Below are 19166 nucleotides of genomic sequence, written 5' to 3' on the forward strand. Positions count from 1 at the left end.
GCTAAGGTCAAGGTCACTATTACTAAAAATAGAAAAATGGTTTCCGCCCAATAACTTTAGTTAGGATTGATAGATATTGACGAAATTTTGTGTGTAGGTACTAGTAGCTTATGTGAAGAGCAAGCTTGGAATTTCTTTTGAGGGGGGTGGGGTCAAGGTCACTGTCACTAAAAATAGAAAAATGTTTTTTGCCCAATAACTTTAGTTAGCATTGATAGATATTGATGAAACTTAGAGCGAAGGTAGCTTATGTGAAGAGCTAGCTTGGGAGGTGGGATCAAGGTCACTGTTCCTTAAAATAGAGAAATGTTTTTCTGCCCAACAACTTAGTTAGAATTGATGGATAGTGATGAATCTTAGTGTGAATATAGCTTATATGAAGCTGCAGATTAAACTTGCTTTTGAGGGTGGGGAAGAAGGTCAAGGTACTTGATTTGTTGAGTGTAAGTTAAAAACTTAAGGTTTTTTTACAAAAAGCATACAACTGATTTTTTGAGAATATTTTACAAGGTAAGTTAATTTTTCTGTTGATTTATAGAAAAACAAAACTTTCTTACTTTATTGGGTAACAAGTCATACAACAAATTAATTGGCTATAATTTCTGATTGCCCATAGCAAAAACCTGGTTTCGTCGCATTGCGGCGCTTCTAGTTTTAGATTCATTATATGTTGATTTTATATGTCTACATATATTTTGGTTACATTTGACCTTGAATAATAATTATGCCCCCCTTCGAAGAAGAGGGGTATATTGCTTTGCACATGTCGGTAGGTCGGTCGTTCGGTCGGTCCATTGGTAGACCAAAGCTTGTCCGAGTGATAACTCAACAATTCCTTGACGTATGGTTATCAAACTTGACATGGAGATAGGGCCTGACCAATAGATGACCCGTGTTGATTCTAGGGGTCATAGGGTCAATAGTCAAGGTTACAGTGACCTTTAATGGTAAAAGGATTTTAAAGCTTTTCCGAGTGATTAATCAACAATGCCTAGACCTTTGGTCATCAAACTTGACATGGAGGCTGGGCCTGACCAGTAGATGACCCCTATTGATGTGAGGGGTCATCGAGTCAAAGGTCAAGGTCACAGTGACCTTGAATGATAAAAGGTTGTCTGATTGGTTATTTGACAATGTCTGCACCCATGGCTCTCAATCTTGACTTGGAGGTTAGGTCTGACCAGTAGGTGACCCCTATTGCTTTGGGGTTCATTGGGCCAAAGGTCAAGGTCACATTGATCTTGAATGATAAAAAGTTGTCCGAGTGATAACTCGACAGTGCCTTCACCCATGGCCCTCAAACTTGACTTGGAGGTTCAGCCTGACCAGTAGATGACCCCTTTTGATTTTGGGGATCATTGGGCAAAAGGTCAAGGTCACATTGACTTTGAATGATAGATGTTTCTCCGAGTGATAACTCGACAATGCCTGCACCCATGGCCCTCACTCTTGACTTGTAGGTTGGGTCTGACCAGTTGATTTTGGATTTCATCAGGTCAAAGGTCAAGGTCACAGTGACCTTTAACACAAAAAAGTTAACGGAGCTTCTCCCAGTGATATCTCAACAAACCCTGGACCTATGATCATCAAAATTGACTAGGGGGTTGGGCCTGACCTGTATATGACCCCTTTTAATTTAAGGGGTCATCAGGTCAAAGTTCAAGGTCACAATGACCTTGAATGCAAAAAGCTTGTCAGTGTGATAACTTGACACTGCCTACACCCATGCCCCTAAATGTTGACTTGGAGGTCCATGTATGTTTTCATTCAATTGTCAAAATAATCCTGACAACATGGCAGTTGGGGGGGGGGGGCATAATGTTTGACAAACATCTCTTGTTGTATTTGTACTGTACCTGGCTTCTTGATTTCAGTCATACATCCGTTGTAAACATGTCAACTACTGTTCACAAAAAGAAGAAGCCTTCTATGACATCCAGCTTAATGTTAAAGGAATGAAAAATGGTACGTGGAATATATTATAGACTGTTCAGGCAGTTTTCTCTCTATCCTAACTTTAACATCTAGAGCTTTGAAATATAACTAGTACATTGAATAAGGGATATTAATCTGACCATTCTAGGTTGCCAAAATAATATTTCGTATTTGAATATCAGAGAGTCCCGTAATCCAAATATTTTAGGTTGTCAATAACTTTACACATATAATAGGTGAATAAAGAAACTGTTCAGGATAAATATACCATATAAGAATAAGCTTAAGAAATTACGGTACTGATTTATTGAATTTTATTCTAAAATTTGGCACATGTTAAGTAAGAATTTCTTTCTGTATAAATTTGCATTGATACATTGAGACACAACGTCTAGAATGTTTGCAGGCCCTTTTGGGCAGATTAATAACTGAACAGTTAATTTTTTCCTGCTAGTATAGATTAATCGTGAGGTATTTGTTCAACAGATGAACTGAGTGCAACGATGGAGTGAGTGGTAAGGATTGCCATCAGTTTCTGTGGCATGGTTATGTTAAATGTTGATGATGTTGTTACAGTGATAGAGTCGTTCAAGGAGTACATCACTGTAGAATCTCTGGACGGGGAGAACAAGTATGATGCAGGTCAACATGGTTTGCAGGTATGGTTGCAAGGGTTTCCTTAGGAGTTTTCAGCTGAGGTTTATGTGACCCTCATGCTGGACAAAAACTGGACAAAGGTGGCTTTGAAATAACTCAAGTATTATTGAAACTAACGGCCCCCCATTTGCAATGCCTAAAATGGTAAAGGAATATATATATATATAACAGTGTTCGAAATTCGCGATAGCCCAAGGCTACCAAATTTCAGCTGGGGCTACCGATTTCCCACAGAAACTAGCCCGACCGGGCTACCGTTTTGTCCTAATGTGATTTAAAAAAAACACATACCAATTAGATGCGTAACACATCGTATTTTTTTACGCAAAATCTTATTATTCAAGAATGCGTCCTTCAAGGCGACTGGAGCGACCAAGTCGCCTTGACAACGGCAAAGTCGGATTCGCTGAAATTTACGATGATCAAAAAGCTAATTGCTCTGCGATTCAGGGCTCAAGCCATGTGCTGAATGTTTGTTTATTTAATCAATGAATATAAACACATGTCAGAATTAAAACACATGTCAAAATTAATAAAACGCATGTCAAAATTAATTCACGCGTGAAGTGACAAGTTATTATCAATCGGTTTCAAACCAGTAAGTGTGTCTATTTATAGCAGCAGTCAAACTTTATGACGTCAATAACTCCGCCCATTATGTAAATTAACGGATAACATCTGCAGTTTCGACAACTTCGATGTCTATGCAAATCAACAATGCTAAAATAGCAATATCAACAATGTTACATTGATATTTTATTTATTTCGTTTAAATATATTTCATTTATTTGCTAAAATAAAAAGAAAGATATTTAAGTTTTTAATGCGAACAGAAAATAACCAATCTACAAACATAGTCTTAAATGCGCAGAAAACAGTGGCCTTTTACTTCCTGACAAATTTAAGTGATAGGAAAACTGTCGGATATAGTACTCGTTGTCAGTGTACAGTACAGTAAGGTTCTATTTTATACCTTTGAATTGCTTTGCCATTTATTTTAAAGAACAATTATAGGAATATTGGCAATATAAACATCAATATATTTTTGTTGTTTCTTCTGAAACTTGAAAGTGAAACTAAAAGTTGAAAAGAGAAAAATGCCATTTAATAAATGATATGTTCAGAAAATATTTTTCTCTTTTCATCACCTTTTTGAAAACTTTATTAGTTACTGAACTTTGATGACAACACTAATATATGTATGACTATAATTTATTATTGATGCATTGTTCAGATTGGGGAACATTTATTGAAACTGTATGAGCGTGCTTGATTAGATGATCAGAATCGTTGTGGAATCGTATTTAAACTTCCAAAAATTATTTTGAACAAGTGATACTTTATAGTATTTAAGTTTGGGCTAGTGAAATTGGTTTTGGGCTAATAAAATTTCCTATCTGGTAGCCCGAAAGGGCTCGTGGAATCAAATCCGAATTTCGTACACTGATATAATTATATTTTTATGCCCCCGAAGGTGGGCATATTAAAATCACACCGTCCGTCCGTCTGTCCGGCTCTGTAACTTTCCCTTGTATGGACAGATTTTAAAATAACTTGCCACATGTGTTCCACATACCAGACGATGTGTCGCGTGCAAGACCCGTGTCCCTACCTCAAAGGTCAAGGTCACACCTAGTGTTTATTCACAATGAAGTGCTGCATATAAGGACATAGAGTATAGGTTGTCGTGTCCAGGCTGTAACTTTCTCTTGTATGGACAGATTTTAAAATAACTTGCCACATGTGTACCACATACCAAGACGACGTGTCGTGTGCAAGACCCGTGTCCCTACCTCAAAGGTCAAGGTCACACTTAGTGTTTATTCACAATGGAGTGCTGCATATAAGGACATAGAGTATAGGTCGTGTCCGGGCTGTTACTTTCCCTTGTATGGACAGATTTTAAAATCACTTGCTACATGTGTTCCACATACGAAGACGACGTGTCGTGTGCAAGACCCATGTCCCTACCTCTAAGGTGAAAGATACACTAAGTGTTTATTCACAAGGGAATTCTGAATATAAGGACATAACAGTGTAGGTTGTCAAGTATGGGTGGTATTTTTTTATGTTCAGAGGCAATTTAAAATAACTTGCCATATGTATTTGACACGTAAAGGCAAGATCAACTTTTCATGTACTGACCTTGTTCGTAGGTCAATGTCACATTCGGGGGCATTCGTCACATACTGTGACAGCTCTTTTTTTTATATATGCATGTATATTTTTTTTAACAAACATTTCAATTGCCCTATACTTAAAATTAGGGATGGAAGCGAATATCCGAGTATCCGGATATCCGGATATCACGCAAGTATTCGGATACCAAAATAGGTATTCGAATATTCGTTAAGAATTAAAATTTCAATGAAATAGCTTAGCAGAGACATAGCAATTGTTATAAAACTTTTCAGATGAAATATTTCAGGTGATCAACAGTGTCTGTCGCGAAGCGGGTATGTGTCACAAATAGTCTGCTAATTGGGTGTTTGCACAAGGCGTGATATTGTGTCCTTGTGCAGCACCCTGTGAAGTTCTATGACCTTGTTTACAATGACAAGTGTTGTTTTATCATCTCAGATGTGCTTAATTGACACTAATTGGCACTAGTTGATATTAAACGGATTGATCATTAATCCATAGGAATTGATCGTCCAATCACAAGATAAGGGTCGTGCGTTCGATTAAGTGCGACATCGAATGAAAACTGTTGTGAAGTATTCGAACATTTCGGACTTGAAAGTAGTGTGTGTACAGTGTTTAATTAAATTATCAAATATATAAATGATTTATTTGATATTTAGTATTTATTCACGATTTATTTTGTGTAGTGTATTTTATTTTTCATACGATATGTAAACATGTTTAGTTTATTGATAAATAAAAAAAGTACACGCATGTAAATAAAGAAAAATCAGATTGTCTTATATTTTCCGCAATTATATCCTTCATTACAAAACACCGTAGAAATTGCAGGTATTGCATTAAATCAAACAATGTAATGAAATAAAATTACAATTTAACATGAAACCTGCTGATAAATAACAAACTCGAAAGCACGTGGCAGTAACCAAGCAACCACCTCGGCCGAAGTGACTATCAAATTCGCGAGGTGTTTATGTGGTATTCATCATGAGTTTTATGACGTAAAATGAGTTGTTTAGCTTTGATTTTAACATTATGAATTATTAAGACTGAGAAAGAATGAATGAAAAATTGAAATTGCCATATGACGAATTATAAATTAAGTGGACAATTATGTCAAATAACAGAAGGTTGGTGACATATAATAGGAAATTTACTTATTATGAAAACAATTTGATACGAGTATCCGGATAGTATTCGAATACTTGATACGAATATCCGGATACCGATTTGGTATCCAGTTTCCATCCCTACTTAAAATCTACAAAAATTAATTTCTCATGAATAAAAATGATTTTATAGTTATCAACTCATAACTTACAGAACTTCCATACATGTTTTAGCACATTGCTTTAATTGTATAGCTTTACCTTGCCATTGGCATTTTCTAATTATTTGTTTTATACTCTTAAGGAAGCTGAGAAGGGTGTGATATTCAAGCACCTTCCCCCTGTCCTACACCTTCATCTACTGCGCTTTATGTACGACCCATCATCTGATGCCAATGTCAAAATCAATGACAGGTTTGTACTTTTTACAGATTGTTAACAATTTAAATTTATTCTTACACCTAGTATTGGCTTATTTTATATTAAATGAAATGTTTTTTTTGTGTTTGTTATTTAATGAATCAGGTTTTTTCATTGTGGCAGATTGACAGTCAGTGTCAAGTAGCACAACATTGTGAGGCTGAATCTCACTACATGAATTTGTTGGCATTACATTCGACCTTGGGATATAGCGTTGCTATGTTTTGAACAAAATTTGTTATCATGAATAAAAATAAAATAAAGACTGTGTTCCCTGATTCTGCACTGCAGGTATGAATTCCCGGAGCGTCTGGACCTGGAGCCATATCTGGAGAAGAAAGAGAAGACGCCGGCCATATACATCCTGCACGCGGTACTTGTGCACAGTGGCGACAACCATGGCGGGCATTATGTTGTTTACATCTCACCCAAGGGAGATGGCAAGGTATGGGCATGTTGAATAACTGTGGGTACTTAAAAATATAAAGAAAAAAGTCTCAAATAGTTTTTCTTTTAAAGGTTTACATAAAAGCATAATTATTATTCAAAGTTTAAGAAAAGAAAGAAATGGTCACTTCTGTTTACATGCATTGCTTTCAAAAGAAAAATGGGAAAAAAACCTGACATACTTTTTTGTCACTTGCAAAGGAATGACACTTTTCAATCAATATTTATTTTAAACAACTTGGTGAAGAGTGTTCGGTTTTGGAATGTGCATTGGTGATGGTCAGTGGATGACCCTTATTTATTTTTCGGTCAATAGGTCATAAGTTAAATTCATAATGATCTTAATCAGAAAAGTTATGAGTGCAGTGGACAGGCAACACATTAGATTTACTGAATGCTATCTAATCAAATTTTCTATTGGTACTTTCTGTACTTGAGTGCATTATTTGAATAAATGGTAATATGATAAACATATCATGCGTATTCATGGATGGATATGAAGTTTTAATGATGTTTCAAGTTCAGTGATAATTTCACTAAAATTCGCTGTTTAGATAAAATTGTTCTTACGCAGAGTTAATATCATTGATGGTTTTGGTTATTGTTGGTGATTGTGTTATACCCTGTTCACCAGATTGGAGTTCTTGGTTAACCATTTCAGTACTGCAAATTTGATGATGATGTAGTCTCAAAGTGCACCCGACAAGAAGCATTGGACAGGAACTTTGGCGGTCATGATGACGACATCTCAGTGAAACACTGCACCAACGCTTACATGTTGGTCTATATCAGGGAAAGCCTTAAAGGTGACAGCAAGCAAGCAACTTCTATGTCTATTTATGTTTACATCTGTAGGCATTTGACATATTTTAAACCATTTTTTTTAGCTCTACTGGCCAAAGGCCAGAAGAGCTTATGTGATGGTAATGTGTACGTAGTATGTGCGTTCGTACGTCTGTAAACAATTGCTTGTGAACTTGATACAGTCTTCAGTTTTGTATCTTGATGAAACTTGTACAGTATCTAGATATCCATTAGAGCTGGGTTCCTTTCAAAAACCAGCCAGATCCGCCCATGCATACCTAGATTGTGGCCCTTGATAGTATAAAAAAAATGCTATTGTGTAAACAATTGGTTGTGAACACGATACAGTCTTCAGTTTTGATTGTATCTCGATGAAACTTGTACAGTATCTAGATATCCATTAGAGCTCAGTTCTCGAAAACCAGCCAGATCCGCCCATGAATGCCTAGATTATGGGCCATGAAAGTTTTAAAGAAATGCTTTCTATTTTTAGCCAGGTCTGCTTGAGCGAATTCTATTTTTAGCCAAGTTTACATGTTCATGTAAATTCAAGTATAGAGTTAAGGGAGACAATTTGCAAGTCTAGGATTTTGAGAGGCAATTTTTTTTTTGCTTCTGCAGTTGATTTTGTGAATTACTCTGCCTTGTTCTTGTTTAAAGCCCAAAGGCCATTTTTTAGCTTTAAGTTCTGTAGTTTGCGCATTCATCTTAACAAAATTGGTTGTGAATGTTTAAGTTATGCACCTGGTGTCATTACTGGCCACACCCAGGGTTCACAGGTTTGGTAAACATAAATCTGTAAAGGTTTGAAAATCTTTTTGTGTGTTTGTGCATCCATCTCAGCACAATTGATTGTGAATGTTTGTTCAAATTGATCAATGTTGTTCTAGGATGCCCTTGACTTTGACCTTTTGACCAACTTTTTTAACTTTTAAAACTACAGAAATATTTACTTTGAGTACAGTTTTGAAAGCATTTTTTTTTGTCAGATGACTTTTATTTGGCACATATTAAAATAGTTCATGCAACTAATCTGCTTACAATAATTTCTGGGCTCAGATGTTGAACGTGCTACGTTTTCAGGTAACCCAAACACAAAACATAAACTATATGTCTGTTGCCTTTTACCCATACATACATGCTCTGGATTGATATGACCACAAAAGCCATGCCAGTAGGGCATAGGCCCTTTTGGGCCTCTTGTTTCGAAGAAAAATCCTTGTTATTAGATTGGTGTATTTTGTTGGTTTGGCTTCAAAAGGCGGTTTCCCCAAGATAACTTGAGTCAGAATTGATTGATAGTGAAAATTGGAAAATGGTTCAATAATTCAGTTAAGAATAGTGTGCAGTGATTTGACTTGGTATAAAGCAAGTTCATGTAGAAATGCTTTTGGCTTGGTGAAGGTCACCATTTGGTTTAGGTACCCAAAACTTTTATTTGTCAAATGTCTTAGTTGCACCAGTTTAAAACCTTGGTTAATAAGTTTTTTGTATGTTCTGAAAAGACTTAAACAAAAAAGTTCATTAAGTATTCTGAGAAATGTTTGATAAGTGCTGAAAAAATGTTTTGAAGGCATTGCCCTTCAGTTAATAATCTGTAAAAATTGTTAGAAGTAGACCAAATTTATCAGATGCCTACAAACTATTGTTTCAGATGAAATCTTGTGTTCAGTAACAGAAGATAATATTCCAACATCACTCAAAGACAGACTGGCAGAAGAAAGGTATGTAATCAATGTCAGTCATCGAAATGAGAATTTTTAATGAACAAGGCTGAATTTTTACATTTCTCTTTGGCATAAAAAACTGGGTTTACAATGCCTCTATAGACAACTAATGATCTATACACACTTGCGTGATTACTAATGACGTCACGCAGTTAAAGCTGCACTCTCACAGATATACCATTTTTACAACTTCTTTTATTTTTTGTCTTTGAAAGAGCAAATTTTTGTGTAATTTCTGCAAACCAATGATATTAGATTACTGACAAAAAATTTTTTTTTGGAGATTTTCATATTTCCGTTTGAAAATTAATGTTTTATGGCTTAAACTGTTCTTAACGGTTTAAGAAAAATGCATAAAACATCAATTTTTAGCTCGTCTGTTTTTCGAAGAAAAAAAGTCGAGTTATTGTGATAGCCTTGGCGTCGTCGGCGTCGTCTGCGTCTGCGTCTGCGTCGTCGTCGTCGTCCAAAAACTTTAACCTTACCTCATAACTCAAAAACCGTTCAACATTTTCACATTAAACTTGCTACACGTGTTCCTATTAACACTATGCATGTTTATAGCAGGTCATATAATTTTGCCTTTAATTAATATTGAGTTATCCCCCCTTTTCGACTTGGAATTTCATCCAAAACTATAGCTCTAGTTTTTTAGAGTTATGCCCCTTTTTAGACTTTAAAAAACAGACGAGCGTTGGCACCCACTCCGCGGTGCTCTTGTTGAACTTAAATATAAAAATGTGCGGTCTAATTTTTTTCAGCATTCTTATATTACTGGTTTCCATAGATTTTTGCAAAAAGTTTGCTTGTTCCAAGACAAAAAATAAAAAAGTTGTCAAAAAGTTTGATCTGTGAGAGTGCAGCTTTAAAGTATTCCTCTTATTATTATGCCCCCCTTCGAAGAAGAGGGGTATATTGCTTTGCACAGGCATGTCGGTATGTCGGTCCGTCGGTAGACCAAAGCTTGTCCGAGTGATAACTCAACAATCCCTGGACGTATAGTCATCAAACTTCACATGAAGGTTGGGCCTGACCAGTAGATGACCCCTATTGATTTTGGGGGTCATCGGGTCAAAGGTCAAGGTCACAGTGACCTTTAATGGTAAAATAATTTTAAAGCTTGTCCGAGTGATAACTCAACAATGCCTGCACCCATGGCCCTCAAACTTGACATGGAGGTTGGGCCTGACCAGTAGTTGACCCCTATTGTTTTTGGGGGTCATCAGGCCAAAGGTCAAGGTCACAGTGACCTTGAATGGTAAAAGGTTGTCCGAGTGATAACGTGACAATGCCTGCACTCATGGCCCTCAAACTTGACTTGGAGGTTGGGCCTGACCAGTAGCTGACCCCTATTGTTTTTTGGGCCCAATGGGTCAAAGGTCAAGGTCACAGTGACCCTTAATGGTAAAAGGTTGTTCATGTGATAACTCAACAATGCCTGCACCCATGGCCCTCAAACTTGACTTGGAGGTTGGGCCTGACCAGTAGATGACACCTATTGTTTTTGGGGGTCATTGGGGTCAAGGTCACAGTGACCTTGAATGGTAAAAGGTTGTCCGATTGATAACTCAACAATGCCTGCACCCATGGCCCTCAAACTTGACTTGGAGAATTGGCCTGACCAGGAGATGACCCCTATGGTTTTGGGGGGTCATCTGGCCAAAGGTCAAGGTCACAGTGACCTGGAATGGTAAAAGGTTGTCCGAGTGATAACTCGACAATGCCTGCACCCATGGCCCTCAAACTTGATTTGGAGATTGAGCCTGGCCAGAAGATTGTCCCTATTAATTTAAGGGGTCATTGGGCCAAAGGTCAAGGTCACAGTGACCTTGAATGATAAAAGGTTGTCCAAGTGATAACTCAACAATGCCTGCACCCATGGCCCTCAAACTTGACATGGAGGTTGGGCCTGACCAGTAGATGACCCCTATTGATTTTAGGGGTCAAAGGTCAAGGTCACAGTGACCTTGAAAGCAAACTCGACAATTCTTGGACCTATGGTCATCAAACTTGACATGAAGGTTGGGCCTGCCCAGTAGATGACCCCTATCGACTTTGGGGGTCATCAGGCCAAGGTCAATGTCACAGTAACCTTTAACGCAAAAAAGTTAACAAATCTTCCCCCACTGATTTTTCACAATGCCTGAACCTATGATCATTAAACTTGACATGGATGTTAAGCCTGACCAGTAGATTACCCTTATTGATTTTAGGATTCATAGAGCCAAAGGTCAAGGTCACAGTGATTTTGAATGGTAAAAGGTTGTCCGAGTGATAACTCAACAATGCCTGAACCCATGGCCTTCAAACTTGACTTGGAGTTGCATCTGACTTGTAGATGACCCCTTATGATTTAAGGGGTCATCAGGTCAAAGGTCAAGGTCACAGTGACTTTGAACGAAAAAAACTTGTCTTGTGATAACTTGACAATGCCTGCACCCATGGCCCTCAAACTTGACATTTAGGTTTCTGGTGACCAGCTGATGACTCTGGATTTTGAGTTCATAGAGTCAAAGGTCATGACGGTCATAACACACTTTATCCTCACACTTTAATGGTCATAATCTTAAAACAGCAACAAATCAGCTGTCATTTCGGTCCATGCATATTTCATTCAATTGTCCATATAATCCTGACAACATGGCGCTCAGGGGGGGCATAATGTTTGTCAAACATCTCTTGTTGATTTTAATAGATACAACTTTGTATTAAAAACAAATTGAGTGAAACCTTTGAAAATTGGTTAATAATTGAGACATGATTTATGTCTTTTATTGTAAATAATATTTATTATGCCCCCCTTCGAAGAAGAGGGGTATATTGCTTTGCACAGGCATGTCGGTCGGTCGGTCCGTCGGTAGACCAAAGCTTGTCCGAGTGATAACTCAACAATTCCTGGACGTATGGTCATCATACTTGACATGAAGGTTGGTCCTGACCAGTAGATGACCCCTATTGATTTTAGGGCTCATTGGGTCAAAGGTCAAGGTCACAGTGACCTTTAATGGTAAAATAATTTTAAAGCTTGTCTGAGTGATAACTCAACAATGCCTAGACCTATGGTCATCAAACTTGATATGGAAGTTGGGCCTGACCATTAAATGACCCCTATGGTTTTTGGGGGTCATCGGGCCAAAGGTCAAGGTCACAGTGACCTTGAATGGTAAAAGGATGTCCGAGTGTTAACTCGACAATGCCTGCACCCTTGGCCCTCATTCTTGACTTGGAGGTTGGGCCTGACCAGTAGCTGACCCCTATTGTTTTTGGGGGTCATCAGGCCGAAGGTCAAGGTCACAGTGACCTTGAATGGTAAAAGGTTGTCCATGTGATAACTCGACAATGCCTACACCCATGGCCCTCAAACTTGACTTGGAGGTTGGGCCTGACCAGTAGATGACCCCTATTGTTTTTGGGGGTCATCGGGCCAAAGGTCAAGGTCACAGTGACCTTGAATGGTAAAAGGTTGTCCATGTCATTACTCGACAATGCCTGCACCTATGGCCCTCAAACTTGACTTGGAGGTTGGGCCTGACCAGTAGATGGCCCCTTTTGTTTTTGGGGGTCATCGGGCCAAAGGTCAAGGTCACAGTGACCTTGAATGGTAAAAGGTCTGGGTGATAACTCGACAATGCCTGCACCCACAGCCATCAAACTTGAATTGGAGGTTGGGCCTGACCAGTAGATGGCCACTATTGATTTTAGGGGTCATTGGGCCAAAGGTTAAGGTGACTTTGAACGATAAAAGGTTGCCCGAGTGATAACTCAACAATGCCTGCGCCCATGGCCCTCAAACTTGACTTGGAGGTTGGGCCTGACCAGTAGATGACCCCTATTGATTTAAGGGGTCAGAGGTCAAGGTCACAGTGACCTTGAAAGCAAACTCGACAATTCCTGGACCTATGGTCATCAAACTTGAATTGGAGGTTGGGCCTGACCAGTAGATGGCCACTATTGATTTTAGGGGTCATTGGGCCAAAGGTTAAGGTGACTTTGAATGGTAAAAGGTTGTCCATGTCATTACTCGACAATGCCTGCACCTATGGCCCTCAAACTTGACTTGGAGGTTGGGCCTGACCAGTAGATGACCCCTCTTGACTTTGGGGGTCATCAGGCCAAGGTCAAGGTCACAGTAACCTTTAACGCAAAAAAGTTAACAAATCTTCTCCCAGTGATATCTCAACAATGCCTGAATCTATGATCATCAAACTTGACATGTAAGTTGGGCCTGACCAGGAGATGACCCTTATTGATTTTAGGAGTCATTGGGTCAAAGGTCAGGTTCACAGTGACCTTGAATGCGAAAATGTTTCAAGTGATAATTAGACAATGCCTGCACCCATGGCCCTCAAACTTGACTTGGAGTTGTGTCTGACCTGTAGATGACCCTTATGATTTAAGGGGTCATTGGATCAAAGGTCAAGGTTACAGTGACCTTGAACGAAAAATGCTTGTCTGTGTGATAACTTGTCAAGGCCTGCACCCATGGCCATCAAACTTAACATTTAGATTTTTGGTGACCAGCTGATGACTACTATGGATTTTGAGGTCAAAGGTCATGGTCATAACACACTCTATCCTCAAACTTTGAATGGTCATAATCTTAAAACTGCCTCAACGGCATACAATGTTAGCGACAAATCAGCTGTCATTTCGGTCCATGCATATTTCATTCAATTGTCCATATAATCCTGACAACATGGCGCTCAGGGGGGGCATAATGTTTGACAAACATCTCTTGTTTATGTCTATTTTTTAGCTCTACTGGCCAAAGGCCAGAAGAGCTTATGCGATGGTAATTTGTAAGTAGTATGTTCGTTCGTGCGTCCGTGCGTCTGTAAACAATTGCTTGTGAACACGATACAGTCTTCAGTTTTGATTGTATCTCGATGAAACTTGTACAGTATCTAGTTTATGCGGATGAAGCATCCACAATGTACTATATAGCACACAATGTAAATTCTTCCCTATAGGACATGAGAATGTGTATTGAAGAAACTTTGACGTACATTTCAATGAATTGAGTAATGTTATAAATTGAATTTAAAATGAGAGTTTATTTTGTTGTTATTTTAGGCGTATAGAGGCCCAAAAGCGTCAGGAGCGTAAGGAGGCCCATCTGTACATGAACGTGCAGGTTGTCACGGAGGACTACTTCTACGGCCACCAGGGTACAGATCTCTTCGACCTTGAGAAGGCCAACTTCAGAAACTTCAGGGTGAAAAAGTCCGCAACACTAAAAGACTTCCTAGAAATGTTGGCTGAAAATCTGGTAAATTTTGAGTGGTAGATGTGCATGTTTATACCCCCACAAACGAAGTTTGAGGGGGTATATAGGAGTGAGCTTGTTGGTTGGTCTGTCGGTTTTCATGGTTTCCGGACGATAACTCATGAAAGGCTAGACAGATTTGAAAAAATTTTGGTTCACAGGTGTAACATCAGAAGATACAGGTCAAGTTCGATATTGGGGCTGGTGTGGCCAAGGTCAAGGTCACTGTTACTAAAAATAGAAAAACGGTTTCCGGACGATAACTCATGAAAGGTTTGACAGATTTGAAAAAATTTTGGTACACAGGTGTAACATCAGAAGATACAGGTCAAGTTCGATATTGGGGCTGGTGGGGCCAAGGTCAAGGTCACTGTTACATAAAATAGAAAAACGGTTTCCGGACGATAACTCATGAAAGGCTAGACAGATTTGAACAATTTTTGGTACACAGGTGTAACATCAGAAGATACAGGTCAAGTTCGATATTGGGGCTGGTCGGGCCAAGGTCAAGGTCATTGTTACTAAAAATAGAAAAACGGTTTCCGGACGATTACTCATGAAAGGCCAGACAGATTTGAACAATTTTTGGTACACAGGTGTTTCATCAGAAGATACAGGTCAAGTTCGATATTGGGGCTGGTGGCGCCAAGGTTAAGGTCACTGTTACTAAAAATTGAAAAACGGTCTCCGGACGGTATTTCATGAAAGGCTAGACAGATTTGAACAATTTTTGGTACACAGGTGTAACATCAGAAGATACAGTTTGGTACACAGGTGTAACATCAGAAGATACAGGTCAAGTTCGATATTGGGGCTGGTGGGGCCAAGGTCAAGGTCACTGTTACTAAAAATAGAAAAACGGTCAGGACGATAACTCATGAAAGGCTAGTTTTTCTTGTCAGCAGTGTAACTTCTAAATTACTCAACAGATTTTAATAATACAATACATGCATGATAAAAGAAGATGCAGTGTGCAGTAACCTTGGAGTTATGGCCTCTTTTCAAAGGAATGGTTTGCCATTCCTGTGTCCAGGCGGCATTTGGGGGTATTCGTCACTCCTGTGACAGCTCTAGTTTGTTGTAATTGTAATTCTACCTGCATAAGGAAAAAAAAAGTTTAAACTGAATATCTGTAGTTGGACATATTGTGACCAAACTTGGTATCAAGGAAGAGTTTATGGAGACCTTTAATGGGATTTCAATGTTGTTAAAATTACAAAAAGTTGAAAATGAATATCGTCAGTTACAGATCATTTATTGTAACTAGACTTTGTAACTGTGCGTAAAATAGAAACATGTTTTTTACTGAGTGACTCAAGTTCTTCCTCGTCTCATTGCTTAGTGGCGTTTCTTGTTTTGTATTGTTTTATATTGATTTAGGTTTTTTTGGTATTTAAGTATTTTTTCTGATATTGAAAATGTTTGTTAATACCTTATGACCTAATAACATAGGCGGTGATATTTATCACTGTTGCTGCTATTCTATTATTGCAATTAGGGCTGTGATTAAACTATTAAATATATTTTTGGAGGTTACTGGTTATTTTTTTTCATCAATTTGATAGTAGAGTTGATAAAGTAGACTTTTGATGATTCTTTCCCATAGAAATACCCAGTCCAGCAGCTGCGCCCATGGCCTTTCCAAGCCCGACAAAACCAGACATACAGACCCACACTCTTAGATATAGAAGCAGATATAAACAAAATAGTAAGTGACATTTCTGCTTTTTACAGTTCTGTAAGTAAGAGCCATTTTTTATCAGTAATTTTTAATATTTTAGTATTAAAAATGCAAACATGCAGTGCTGAATCATTATTGGACAGATCTATTTTAAGTTCTTTGTGCATTTTATTTACTCCATGAATGAAGTGCTTAAAGCACTTTCTGTTAAACCTTAAGTGTTGGACCTTTCCTACAATGGAACAGATATAACTGTACTGTGTGTTCCTACAGGTACAGGACCTAGCAGAGGAGGGTCCCTGGACACTGTTTGTAGAAACACTGAATCCGGAGAGCTCGCTACAGAGGCTTCCACACTTTGACAAAGACAGTAAGATGGATTCAGGTCATAAATAAGCACTCAAAATACTGTTTTTTTTGTGTTTGAATTAAAAATAGCATAAAAATGAGTAAAATAGAATGGCAGGTAATGTAAAAAAATAAAATATACAATCTACACCAACATTGACATTTGCAAATCAGATGAAGTCTTCAACAACAGAGCCTTCAGTAATATGTAAATGTACAGCTTGATGAGACCACTTTATATGCATGTATGAGCGTTGTATGTATTTGTTATTAAAGCCCCTATCCTGTTTGCAGGTGATGTGTTGTTATTTCTGAAGATGTATGATCCGAGGACCAAAACCACCAACTACTGTGGCCATGAATATGTGCCCATAGCTGCTAAAGGCTGTGAGTAGTACAAAATATGATACAGTTTTGTAAATAATTCAATAAAAGTGAAATATTACTGTTAGTGTCCACGAGGTAAATATATTGCTATCTTACACTGAAACAATGTTATTATAATATGCCTAAAATTGGATTTCAAAGACATTTAATTAAAAACATTTTATTAGAACAAAACGCCAATACCTATGAGCAAGTAATGTCTTTTATTTATTTTATTGTGTCCCAGCCCTTTTCATTCTGATGATAGAGTTAATAGAGTGAAAAATATCAAATCGATATTTTCAATTTTTGAAACAGTGAAATATCAGTTTTATTTCACTGGTCAATCTTTATAAACCACCAGAAATCATATAATAAAGCAATATTGTGTATTCCCACCTGGAGTTATTCAGGATTTTTTTTTAACTAAAATTGTAAATATGAAATACAATTTTTTATGTGATTATTACAGCTGAGTTGATGCCTGAATTAAACAAGAGGGCTGGCTGGCCAGTAGATACACCACTTCTCTTGTTTGAGGTATTCTTTGATTGAATATGTTGATTGGTAGGGCAGTTTTAGGAATGACAAGACACTAGGGCAGAATTTGATTACCACATAGAATGTAGTTCTTAACAATTATTCATTGATGAACATAGCTTTTATTTAAACTAGGTACAGTGTATATAGCAACATCAGACACATGTTCAGACAACAGTTAAACCAGTCAGAGGATTAATTAATGTCGACAAACAAAACAACGTAGTGTTTTATATCATTAGATTTCTTTCGTTCACATTTGTCTGGCTTATCCCTTAGGTATGTATCTGTTGGATTTTGTTTTAGGGTAGTTACTGTTGTAGTAATCCTTATGCTTACAAACATTATAATTGACTACAGTGTCAACTGTTACCACCCATCTGTATTTTGTTTCCCCTATCTCCCCCACTACAGACGTTGAAGCATTAGCGGTTATAGATGCTGCCCAACTCCCGCCTGCCTACATGAGAACATGTTACTTAACTACTCAACTAAAATTACCATGACACTGGTTGTCATTTATCCATTCCATTGAACGTTAAAGGCATTTTATTTTGTCATAAATTACAGCACATAGTTGCATCAATCTCTGATATGTCACTTGCAGTAACAAGGCATAACAATATTCCTATTGGCCATATGGTAATGGCCACATACCTAGCTAATAAATCTCCCATCCATCTGTAGGAGGTGAAGCCTAACCTGTTAGAGATGTTGCCCAACTCAGACCTGCCAATGGAGAAGATGTTGGAGGAGCTGATGGATGGGGACATCATCGTCTTCCAGAAGGACGAGCCGGACCTGGACTCGTTTGACCTGCCCACCGCCAAGGACTACTTCAGGTAGACTTCTGGCAGGTTTATTATTTTGACCACGTTTCATGCTGACATGTAGACCATTTTAAGATAAACTTTACTGTAAGTTGTGAGGGAACTGAGCTAAAATTCTGTAACGATCTTTCATCAAAAATAAACTTTTCGGTCGTCCTTAAATTCTTCATCTGGCCTATATATATTTATAACATTCATAATGTTCTACTTTCAGAGACCTCTTTTACCGAATTGAAATTACTTTCTGTGATAAAAATGTGATAAATGACCCCGGGTTTTCCCTGGAGCTCTCATCCCGCATGAACTATGACCAGATGGCCAACGGTGTGGCCAAGTACCTAGGCACAGACCCATACTTGCTGCAGTTTTTCAAAGTTCAGGCGTAAGTGCTCGCTTACTTATGCTTCCGACTCCTCAAGGATATGACATGTCACTAACCTGCCTCAAATGATGTATTCTTAAACATTGTAATTGGTGATGTTCCAAATTGATCGTCATGTTTAAGGTGTATGAATTACAAATACAAGTCATAGCCCTTTACGTTGATACATGTTTTGTCAATTTCCTTGTAATGTCAAACTTTTTATTGATCCCGATTTGTTCCTTCTTTGAACCATTTCGTTTATGTTGATGTTTTTATATCATATTTTTGCTGTATTGAAGTGATTATCAGACCACACAGTCGAATTTCACACTTTCTTTTCTTCTTACTTCTACAAGTCAGACATAAGGTGTATATCTTTTTTATTAAAACAAATACATATGTTACTCAAGCGTATGTCAAGAAAGAGTGGATAGAGATGTCAATTGATCCAATTTCAGATAAGTGGAATATTCTTTATATCAATATATTTCTCGTGGTCGTGACAACTTTGACATAACAGGTTTCAA

General features: G+C 37.9%; 1 protein-coding gene across 3 annotated transcripts in view; it reads left to right on the plus strand.

Annotated features, from left to right (window-relative positions):
• LOC128209240 (ubiquitin carboxyl-terminal hydrolase 7-like) overlaps positions 1–19166 on the plus strand; it is a 39793-nt gene that overhangs the window by 14905 nt on the left and 5722 nt on the right. For all 3 annotated transcript variants that reach the window (XM_052913188.1, XM_052913204.1, XM_052913196.1), the window contains 13 exons: positions 1875–1965; positions 2512–2594; positions 6151–6260; positions 6558–6711; positions 7375–7519; positions 9172–9241; positions 14318–14513; positions 16117–16218; positions 16465–16561; positions 16834–16926; positions 17378–17445; positions 18133–18287; positions 18490–18657. In XM_052913188.1, the coding sequence (XP_052769148.1) occupies positions 1875–1965; positions 2512–2594; positions 6151–6260; positions 6558–6711; positions 7375–7519; positions 9172–9241; positions 14318–14513; positions 16117–16218; positions 16465–16561; positions 16834–16926; positions 17378–17445; positions 18133–18287; positions 18490–18657 (1532 nt within the window). The remainder of the gene's footprint in view (positions 1–1874; positions 1966–2511; positions 2595–6150; positions 6261–6557; positions 6712–7374; positions 7520–9171; positions 9242–14317; positions 14514–16116; positions 16219–16464; positions 16562–16833; positions 16927–17377; positions 17446–18132; positions 18288–18489; positions 18658–19166) is intronic.

The sequence above is a fragment of the Mya arenaria genome, chromosome 2, assembly GCF_026914265.1.
Source record: "Mya arenaria isolate MELC-2E11 chromosome 2, ASM2691426v1".
NCBI classification, from domain to species: Eukaryota; Metazoa; Mollusca; class Bivalvia; order Myida; family Myidae; genus Mya; species Mya arenaria.